Here is a 12,400-nt window from a genome sequence, read left to right as displayed (position 1 = left end):
GTCCTACCATTACCATGGGAACAGCTAAAAAAAAATTATTTCTTTTTTTAAGGGAATGGATTGTTATTCAGACTACCGACTTATATTATTTAACAATCATTATATTTCTCATTATTTTGTAATCTCACTTCAGCAAAACAATATGCATTTCAAAACTGTAGGACACCAAATGAGCTGACCACCGGAAGTGTGAAAGTCAAGTGATCACCACTATTAAAATCAAACAGACTCCTGATTTGATTCCTGTATTTGAGACACTCAATATTTTGACTATGTGTAGCAAAAATAAAATGTTGACGAGCCTATAATATGCGCTATTTATTATAGAATGTCTAGATTACAGACTTTACAGAGCCTTGAGCAACAAGTAAATCCTCTATGTATACAATATGCAACAAAAAATGTACTTTCTAATAGTACGTCAAAGAGCATATCATAAAATAGCAGTGTATATAATGCAATAGCTTTCCAAATATTTATGTGATAAAGGCACATATAAGATGAAGATTTCAATTGTTGTTTGAATTGCCAGATGACAAAATTGCAAAACAAATGTAGAATTGGTCAGTGTTCATCTTGTTTTAGAGTGTCCTTGCTGTGGATCGGAATATACACTACTGCAATTGTCCATATTTAAGCTTTCAAGCAATATATAATTTGTTATACATGCAGTAGCAAGAATATGACGAATTAATTACAAATTTATGAATAGATAATTTTGTATATATAATTAATTCTATATATGAAAACATGAAAATCTAATTATTTTCACTAGCATTTATTTTTATTATTTTTCTGTTTTATGCATATTCACTGGGTTTTATGTCCCCAGCTTTGCCAGTGAAACAATAAATTCTGTAATAAATTCTGTTGTTATCACATGGATTTAATTCAGCAAATTTTACTAATTAGCAAATAAAACCCCCATGAATAATAAATGCATTGACAGCATGTGAAAGCAAACAAAATACATTATGCAAAGTAGATTTAAATATGCAAATTAGCCACCATGCTTAGGCATTTACAAATAATGTAAAATATTTTATTTTCACTATTTTCTCTGAAGGAATAATTCAGTGAAAATAAAATTCAGCGAATATACCTTTTTCCCTTTATTTTACATTCAACTCGTTAAAAATCAGTGGAAATTAAATTCCATACAAAACACTTAAAAAGTCTTTTCAGCGAAAATTAATTCCAGCTAAAATAAAGTATTTTATAGTACCTGGGAAGAACACTGTACGTGTAGTATTTTTTGCTGAGAACATGTCTACAGACACACGCAACACATAAATAGAAAAATTTGGACTCCTATGATATTAATTAATTAATTAAATGTGTTAACCCTGACATTCATTTGGCAAAAGGTCACTTAACACCATGGATTGAATATTAGCATTTACGTGGTCAAGTATTTAAATACATTCAAATGATAGAAAACCACATGTATAGGGATATGCGAAACCTGTCAATCAGAACATAACAAATATAAAACACATTTATTGGCTTCAGCTTTCTTACTTAAATGAAAAAAAAGATTTTAAAAAAGAGCAAATATTGACATTTCACTTTAAAGCTACAGATGAAAACAATAATTTAGAGGTGATTATAATTCTTTTCCCAAAATGTTCTTATTATGAGTCTTTTTAATGTCTTTCCATAAATTTACAAACATATGAATATAAATTATTTATAGATCTTCAGCATTTAATAAATTTATGAATTGATAATTTTGCATATATAATTCTATATATGAAAGCACAAAACTGTAAAATCTGCAAAATTATTTGTTTTCGTCATCTAGTTTTAAGCTATTTTTTTTTTCACAATAATGTTGCCTTTTTTACATAAATTGTTTTTTGCTCTATACATTTTCTTGTAAATTTGTTTTTTCAAAATCTGTTTCTGTGTAGATTTTTTAATTGCAATGAAATTCTAATGGTTAACTCTTTATTATTTTGGGATGAAAGGGTTAATAAGCACACCATGTAGGACTACACGACTACAATTACACGGTCTTTATCGCTAGTTAATACATTACTTGTACATACCTTAGAGTAGATGTATGTTTACAATATTGTACTAAGGGCTTTTTCGTCACATCGATATATGCAGCAGATTGGGCCGTATTTGCTTTTACTTTCACTAGATAGAGTAAATATAACTACAAACATCTGATCACATAACTTCCAATCATGGTCTTTTCTCGTTAGGCTAGTAACCAATCAGAATGGTACAAAAAGCTTCCTTGTACAGATTACGTCAGGAACAGGCCAAATGCAATTTACTCAGTAGCGAATAATAGCCATTTGGTCAGATCTAGTTAGAGGCGATGTCACTGACAACCAAAATTACAAGAAAAGGGAGCTTCTACCTACATCAAATTTAATTTGTTTTCATTTCACATCTATGAATAATTCATACCAAGCCAGATAATTCACCTTCAATCATCAGTCACTATCTCATATTTTAGGGACGACGTCAAAAGATCGATGTCGGATAAAAAACTTATTTCCTTTAGTTTGGGGGTGGGGCGTTTTGATCTCAAAAAGTTTCCATCCTACAAAAACGATTTTATTTTTTAATGAAGTCAAAAAAATCTTGGAGTATTTGTAGTTCTATCCAATCATGGACAGAAATAACCGAAAAGGGAAAAAAAACACAGATAAATGATTTTGGTTCGAGTGTAAATCTGTGCGTCAAATGAGGTGCATTTGTAAACTCTTTTTACACCCACCCGACAACTGACTGCTATGCAATACTACTGTCCGATTATCAATTTGTATTTAATGGTGAATGTAGTCTGATGCCATGACCAATATTTATCAATTAAGTTTCAGTGGGGGGTAGGGGGGTTTGGAAAAAAACTAAAGGAATTAAGTTTTTTATCCGACATCGATCTTTTGACGTCGTCCCTTAATTATGTTAAAGTCATAGGCAATTATTATTCTAGGAAAAATTCATGAATCTCTGTTAGTTTTCCCCCAAAAAATATAGAAGGTATTGAATTATATGCCAATTAAGTGGATTGCAATGTAATCACATTATATGCAAATTAATCATCATTCTATGCAAATTAGCCACAATATATGCAAATTAGCCATCATTATATGCAGATTGATCATCATTATATGCTAATTAGCTATAATATATGCAAATTAGCCAACATTATATGCTAATTAGCCATCATTATATGCTAATTAGCCATCATTATATGCAAATTAGCCAACAGTATATGCAAATTAGCCATCATTATATGCAAATTAGTCACCATTATATGCAAATTAGCCATCATGTGAGAATAATGATCTAGATTTGCAGAAAAGTTAAAACTACAAATTCTTGTCATTTTGCTGAACGAAAGATGCCATTAAAATTGAAAACTTGTTTCCATAGAAACGATGACTTTGTGATTTCCCCATGGCATTATGAGCCCTACTCTGGTGACCATTTTGATTTGAAAATGTTAGCAGACTTGTATCCGTAGTAACAGATATCACGATGGAAGAAGCATTTTAAAAAACTAATTTGTCAACAATCGTAAATGAGATTCCAATCTGAAACATGATTGATGATAAAGCCTGACAAATCCGATTGCATCGATGAAGACAAATAAAATAAAATAGACATACTCTGAGCTATAAATTAGTCTGTAATTTAAATATACAAAAATAAAAATCTTAATTGGTGGTAGTTTTCTCCCCTGGGAATAGCTCTTGCATCTCAGCAAATTTGAAACCAAAAAAAAAGATGTTAATTGATCTGCTTGCATTATTAATTCATCAAAGCATTGTAGCCATGATGCTTACAACAAGTCTCAGAAACTCGCAAACTCGCTAGCAAATTGGCTAACTGCTTGGGTTTTGACTAAACAGTTGGCTTTCGAATCTCACTGGCGTCGACTCGTGTTCGTGTCCACCCTGGGCGAGTCTAAGTTGCATTAGGGGACATAGAATGCTTTTACGTAGCCTGGTAGGAGCATGTCTAGAATCCCCTGAATGATTTACTTTGTTACAAGGTGTGATAATGTAAAAGTAGTTTCCCTGGTAAGCCTGAAAATGGCCATAGTCAGCTGGCGTAAAGCGATAATATGATAAATGCAATTAATCCGCTGATATTTACTATATGCGGGTAGCCATCTTGAACACTGCTTGAAACTAAATAAAGAGACACGTTGATGAACAGTTTCCTACAAATCAGGAATAAAATGACAAACTTTCACATCTAAATGATCTGTCAGGGTAACATTAGCCAACCGCTTGACGACCGTCCCCTGCTGTTATATAGATTCGCCCAAAGTGGACGTGACCACAAGACGAAAGCCAACTGTTTAGTCAAAACCCAAGCAGTTAGCTAATTTGCTAGCAAGTTTGCAAATTGACTGCTCCAATACTTCAGAGACTTGCTGTAAAAGGTTCTAGGGAGAATGCAGTAAATACCGTGACTGCTGTTATGTCCATTATTAGCAAATAGATATTATTTACCAGTATTCATTTCTTCAAATTTAGAAATTTTTGTTTGTGATGTAATTTTGAAATAGGTTGACATTTGAGATAAGATTCAACAGCATCATATTTATCATCAAATAATTAAATTACTAAATCAATATGATGCATGTAGTTCTCCCTTAACAAGGCAACAGGTGCATGTATTTTGGAGAGTTCACTTATGGTAACAAATAATATTTTTTTTAAATAGTTGTTTTCTAATTAATTTCTGATTACATCTAAGCATAATTAATTAACTGAAATAGGGCAATTGATGCTCTTCCTATAATGCTATGCATACATTACATCGCATAACATACATGTAACTTTCATTTTGTTCTCATGGTAACAAATTCATAGATTCCTAGGAGAAAACTATGTTATGGTCATAAATAAATTTCCAAACATTGACCTCACATGTTTTGTATTTGAGCCATTATATTAATGACATGAAAATACTGGTTATTTTGTTTATGTACATGTATTAAAAATATAAAATGACAAAAAAAATTATTACAATTATTCTGACCACTAAATGGTCATTATAACCATCAGTTGAAAATACTGGCCAAAGTTTTTGGCAATTAAAAAACCAAACAAGGTCAATATCCTTTCTTTAAAAAAATAATGACAATTATACTAGCCAGAAGTGACTTATTGCAAGGGTGTGACCAATGAAAAAAAAGGGTAAAAGTAGACTCTAAGTGTATTGTACAAATTTCTAGAAACGTGATACAATATTTGAAAGTATTCCGGAAATTGTTTAATGTGTTTGATGAAAGAATAAACTAAAAATAACTCGCATAACAAAGATTCGTTTGGTATAGCAACTGTACTGGTACCTATGCGTTAAAATAGCATATGTATTATGTATGAATAATATAACAATGATACAAATGATATACAAATGAACATACACCCACTAAGACTATTACTCTGGGTATAGAATGGGGTAGTGTCAATTGTGTATATTTTTGCTTTAACCAGTATTTGAATATTTAATATGTATAAAAATATCATGCATAAAACAAGCATGATTAGGTTATGATCTGCTGAGAAAAATTGTATGTGTTTTTTTTATTTAAACTGGGACACATAAATGTATATTTCAGAATAGTAGCAGCGAACATCGCCATTCTTTATACTCGAATGCAAACATTTTTTTTTTTGCCAACCAAACACTGTGCACATGAAGGCACATATGCCCAAAACATAAATTGTGTGCCCTCCTATATACCTAACCTAGAACTAGCAAAGATCGTAATGTGACCCTCTTCATCTCTCATTCATTTATTTCACAATATCTCAGGTTTAATATTCTCACAAAATCCATTTACCAGTACATTAGAAAAAGTCGAGTACCCCGGTAATTCCATATGAACATGAACATAGACTCTTAGTAGTGTTCAATTTAGTCAAAGAATTTCTGTGTCTGCATTATTTTTAAATTGAGATTTCAACAGAAAAAAAACGTGTTAATTAAACATGACAATTTCAATACATGTAGGAATAGTCGAAATATTTTTATATTATGTATTATATAATAGTTTTTAATTATAATAACTAAGTAAATATAATTATAACACCCATTGAATTAGCCAGGCTAGATATGATGGAATGTACTCTGAATTACAGAACTGTATGACACACATGTAGATTACCGTTTCCTGTCTGACGTTTTGACATTTTGACAAAACAATTCAGCAATTCTAGGCTTATAAACATGTACTCCCTGTTGCCACGGCATTATATTCATAAAACATACATGCAGTGAACTTGAATTAGATGCTTCATTAAACCTGGCAATGTAAATATTTAACCCATAACCGCAACAGTCTCTATAAATAAGCGTATAAATGAGGACTTAAATGTAACATTTGTGCCATGTTTTGTTACAATCCGGCAATAATCTGTCTGTAATACACTATAATTGCGCTGAATATAAAGTCCATTAAGTATTCCATGGTTGATCCAATAATACATACCTTACAATATTACAGCACAATAGCATTTACACATTATAAGTACAGTGGATTAACTCGTCGCTATGGTTACATAGTTGAATTGTTGATGATTTTATCGTCACATGTGTTCAAGATAACAAGCTATTAACCTAGTGCGAACACAACTGTGAATTTTCGTAAATGATAATAAGCATTATAATAAAACACACGATGTGAAGTCAATTGAGAGAGTGTCAATATTAAAATCCATTACATTAAAACCAATCTTTTTTTTCTTCTTTCCCACTAATACGTGCTTATAATGGAAATTTTACGCCAAGGTTCCGAGCAGTGGCACGACAAAATGATTGTGATAAAACAGCATATGAGTGTATGAATGGGAATATACTGATGTGGATTCAATACAAAATATAATAATATGCAAAGGTGGTTTTATTAAAAGTGACAATGACATCAAAATGACGCAGTTATACAAATATTACATCATGACATTAAATTCACAGATGCATCAAAAGCAAATGTCTTGATGGCCAACCAGAAAATTTGAAGATATTTCCTGTTATTCCTATATGCTAACACAATTTTAGCAAATAGGGTCATAAAACTGAGTGCACTTCAACCTAGCCTGGCAAGATCACGAGAGTTGCGCCCTCCACCATGCTCCAAACCCAACACATCCCTGACAGAACACAATATAGTTTTTCACATCTCCCGATAATTTGTTGTCGGTACCAATCAAATTGCAGGAACGTCAGAGAGTGACAGCCATCAAAGAGTAACCACTCACGGCTAAGTTTATTTCAGCCCAATGTTTATAATTTTGTTGAAAACAGTCTGATTTTTGTCGACAATGCAGACATGGCTTTGTGTTACAATGACCACCAAAATGAATATTCATTGAAACTCATTGTAAGTAGGAGTGAACTGTGCGAATTTGCAGTCTTTGAATCTTGCCAATCGGCTGGCGAGGGCGCCACTCACACCCACATGTCAGGCTACCATGAACCCTGAAGTTCAAGCCTTTTTGTATCACTTTTACATCACTGACAATTCATAGATACGTAGAATTGTTCGGCATCGCAAAAAGTGTATCTCTAAACGAAGCACACACAAACTGCATAGACGAACATCTGTCTTTAACACAAGTTCCAGTGCTACTAATCGAGTAAATATGTTAGATTGCATGCATCATTATGCACCACTTGATGAAGGCCATTCTACTATATCAACTATATCATGACACAAGTTATCACCATGTATTTTATACTAGAATTTCCATCGAAACAAAATTATTTGATGTTTGGGCCACTGAGTGTTAAATGCTATAAAACAAGTGAATTTCGCCGCTACATCTGTTTGCGGTATATTAATCAGGGATTCAATTGTCTCAAAATTAGAACAGGACAAAATGGCAACTAGCGTCATGCAACATTTTGATTATTTGATTATTTATTTATTTTATTTAACAGTAATTTTAACAGAAAATACTTAAGTCCTTTGATCGAATTTAGAACATATTACAAAAATATCAGCAAATTACTGATGTCCAGTGAGCATCTAATTCACAGCTAATATATGAGTCTATTTGTGAGGAAGAAAGTTGTCTCACAGAATTAAAGATTCCTAAATTTAAGAATGTTTGTGAAATTGAAGCAGTTTCTTTTACATTTTATGGTTTGTTGCCAACCCTAGCTGACCACATCAACTATAACTGGATTCTACTGTGACTATATAACTAGTGATTATAATTGACATATTACTGCACTCAAGACGTACAAAAAGGTAGATGTGATAAGATTACTGAGTAAACATGTTAGTCGTTCAGTCGCTACACCTTGTTGTGTTCCAAAATACATAGCTCGATCAAATTGTGAGTGTATACAGCACAACGATTATTATGCATTAAAGTCAATACTCTTGGGCAAGATCAGTACTAGTATATCATTTGTATCTGTCAGTACAAACTTTGAACTAGAAACTCTACGACTTATTTGTGAACAACATTGAAGTGATTCTGATTAAATAAATAAGGCCTATAAATACGTAATTTGTCAAGATCCCATATTAATTTAATAAGTATATGACTATGACTTCTTCAGATTTTATTTTACCCCAAAAATTAAACAGAGATCTCTAGATTGGAATGTGGTAGCTCAAATCAACTTAATATGTAGAAAGGAACAATTTTAAACTTACAAAACTGTTGCTAGTGACGATATATTCCAATGATACATAAATTAAATGTTGACAGATGATTTATGATTTGTGGGGCCGGAACACTAGCAGGTGTTACTAGATATGCACAATGTTTTATGTAACAAGCTCAGGTGGTTTGTACAGTACTGACTGTTGTTAAACTGCAATAAAGAGGTGTATATATATATATAGATATATAAACGACAAAAAACAGCATGTTATTTTGTGCAGTGTGGGCGTGGCAGGCAGTCAACTAAAGTAATTAGTAAAATGGAAGATTTGATCTCTATTTCATTGTTGAAAACACATCAAATCAAATTTATAGCTGCGTTTTGAGTAAATTATAATCATGGTGTATCAATGTATTTAGCTGCATTACCTTGGACGTTCCTTTATGCACGGTCACGTGCAAGGATTTTCTCTATTGTTAACGCATTCACTGCATCACTGATGAGGAAACGTGAGGCCTGTTTGATATTAGGACTGGATGTGCACCGAATAATAAGCAGACTGTAAGCTACATACTGTAGAGTTGAAATTTATAGATGTCTTACAAATTATATACTTATATACCATATCTGATCTACTGTAAACACATTAATTATTCACTGGGTTTTAATTTCGCTATTTTTGCTGAAAAGTAAAATCTACTAAATTAAATCTACGTGAATATGTAAAATAACAAGAAAACTTATTGTTTCCTTGACAAATTTATGAAATTAAATGGCTGACTCTTGCCGTACATTTGACCAAAGGTGCACATAATGAAAGTATTGCAAGCACATTTTCTGACTAAATATTCACTGGTAACAGCAACATGTTGCTTGACTGAGTTTTGAAAATCAGATGCTGTCTCATTATTGGTCAGGATGGTGTTTGAAAATCAGATGCTGTCACGCTATTGGTCAGGATGGTATTTGAAAATCGGATGCTGTCGCGCTATTGGTATTGCTACACTATTGGTCAGAATACAGTTTAAATGATACGTATGAAACTGAGAATAAAAAGCTCACACAAACTGTATATATTATATACACAGGATCATTAACATACAAGTTATTTTGATCATAGACATACCTATGTTGGTGATGTTGCTCATCGTCGCAAACCACGCCCTCTTTCGGCAACCGATGGTTTGAGTGGGGCAGAAAAAATACTCTGGTGGGCGAGAATGATGTTACTACACGTAGTACTAATAAAACAAATATTATTGTACACTGTAACATTAAAATATGACTCATTTTGACAATTATTTTTTCAAAGCCTTACAAATATTATCACATCAAAGTAGGATCTAAATTATATCTACAATAGTAGCAAATGTTTATTATTATATGCATAAACTGTCAAGTGCTCAATAAATTAACGATTAGTAATAATCAAATAAAAATATTTAATTCAATTTAATTAAATGATTTAAATTGCAAAATAATAATAATGAAAGATACCTGAATGAAGAAAGTGAAATTTATGCTAATAAATATGGTCTAGAATTGACAATTGTCATGAAACACCTGCACGTTAATGTTATGAAAATATATTACAATCTATTAAAGTCATGTGGGACCCATATCAAACATACAGTGACCACACCTCCACACATTCTATTACTTCTATATCAGAAATATTGAAATAGATATTATTTTCAATGATTTTTGACAAGAGAAAAAAACTGCATTAGGATTTGTCAACAAGAGATGAGAAGCCTTACCTCATTTAAAAATAATTAGTCACCTCTGGTTAATTAAATATCCATTACTCGAAAATGGCCGTCAACTTGATTAATTATGAATGCTTGGATATTATACCGCAGGACATATTCGTACAAGTATATTTCACCTACTACTTCGTAAGTGCGTATTTGGTTAATTGCAAATAAAAGTCACATTCGGACTGTGTGCATATATTCAACCACCTTGCACGTAGGCGATTATTTTATGTGTGAATAATTGCTACGATCGTACAATTTACGGTCTGACAGGACTATCGACAAATAATAACAGGGCAATTTTTTTATCATAGAAAATATTGAAATTTGCTTGTTTTTAGGATCATTTTATATCATGGTAGTGGCTTAATATTGTACGCGTCCTTAAACTTGAATACAGATCAATGCCAATGTTTGTCCAATATTACTTTTAGCGGTTTTGAATATATCATTTCAGTACATTCAAGACATCAGTGCTATTATGGGTGTGTCGGATGACTGTTAATGACACCTCGGTGAAATCATGCGTGCATAGTACCTACCATCAAAAGTTAAATTTGTTTGGCTAATGCATTCCCTCCATAGCCCTGCATTTTGAAGAACCTCTGCTATGTCGCCAACTTCCGTAGTGTTGAACTCATCGCGATTTTTCGACAAACTGTAAGTTGACGAAACCCAGAAATCGGTTCCCATTGCTATGCTGTGTAATATTAAAGAAAGAACTCCAGTAATGAAGGCAGCGGCCATCGTGCTGCTCTTGCCGAGACACGCCGCCATCTTGAGAATTTCACTTTCTGTTGACAGGACTCCCTAAGCTCACCCGCATCAAATACTATTATAATGCAAATATATATGGTCTGTTTCACAGTTTTAAACACAAACGGTTCCGTCTTTCAGCGAAGTAGCGAAATTTAATTTTAAATCAACATTTTATTCAGTATGACCTTCATAAAAAACAAACAAATTATGTATAGACATCTTCGTCGACGACTATGTAGTATACATGTATTAAGATTTTTTAAAAACCTTGACTTATTTTCTTTGCTGCTCATTTAAATAATGGATAGTGGTAAAATATCTAGAGGAAAAAAATAATGAAATTTAAATAAAAAAATAGTACTAATCGATATATTTTGACTTCAGCTCTCAACTGACTGTAGATGCAGAACAGATCGTGAGATAATTTCTGTTTGACACACAACTCCATACGGATGTCTGTCGGGGTTGAGGGCGACATGTATTTTTAATACTTCGTGGTCGGTAAAATAATTATTTTCGGTTTGTATGACAACATGTTAAATGCCTTTAAAGTTTGAGCTCAAAACTTGACGCACCGCAAAACATCAGGAAAATAGTATCACTGGCAACTTGGTGACACATCACTGTAATCGTCTGCATTTGATTACCCACCATAATGGCTTTTATATCATATTATGGGGCGTTTATTGATTCATTTTCGTCAGCTGTCAATAATTGCAACGAACGCGACATGTCATTCACTCTCGCTGAAAACAATAAAATATCCGAAACATCGGGCGGCTGTGCTGTACATAAAACCCGGAATGGCGTAACCGGAATTTAGAAATATTTAATGCCGGGAAAATATTATTAATTATAACAACATCTCTGGAACTTCTAATCAGTACACTACAGAATTGTTTGCGGAATGACTAAATTAAAACGACGACGACAACAACAACAACAACAACAGCAACTACACCACGTCCACATGAATCATAACAATAAATAGGTGTTTAGAAATGACGAGGAGCCGGGATAAATTCCAGCATACGTAATCGTTAAGAAGCAGTCTCGATAACCACATAGTGTTATTGATCATGAATATAATTATTTTATTTTGGCATTAACCATATTAGTATTATTTCGATGAAATACTGAATAACACTGACGCGCATGCGCCAAAGTTTACCTATACGAACAGGTAATACAAACTCGTGCTTTCAGTACTGCATCAAACTGAACAAATGCAGCTATGTTTGCGCCCAAAACTTTTATTTTTTAATTTACGGCGACTAACACAGAAT

General features: G+C 32.6%; 1 protein-coding gene across 1 annotated transcript in view; it reads right to left on the bottom strand.

Moving 5' to 3' along the window:
* The window catches only part of LOC100366590 (transmembrane protein 114-like), a 33,844-nt gene extending 22,714 nt beyond the window's left edge, over positions 1–11,130 (bottom strand). The window contains exon 1 of the mRNA XM_085502537.1: positions 10,898–11,130. Coding sequence (XP_085358663.1) covers positions 10,898–11,102 — 205 coding nt within the window. The 5' untranslated portion in view covers positions 11,103–11,130. The remainder of the gene's footprint in view (positions 1–10,897) is intronic.
* Positions 11,131–12,400: the final 1,270 nt, after the last annotated feature.

Source organism: Saccoglossus kowalevskii, chromosome 8, assembly GCF_978046115.1.
Source record: "Saccoglossus kowalevskii chromosome 8, keSacKowa6.1, whole genome shotgun sequence".
Taxonomy (NCBI): domain Eukaryota; kingdom Metazoa; phylum Hemichordata; class Enteropneusta; family Harrimaniidae; genus Saccoglossus; species Saccoglossus kowalevskii.
Note: the sequence above shows the minus strand (reverse complement) of the source record. Positions and strands in the feature narration are given on the sequence as shown.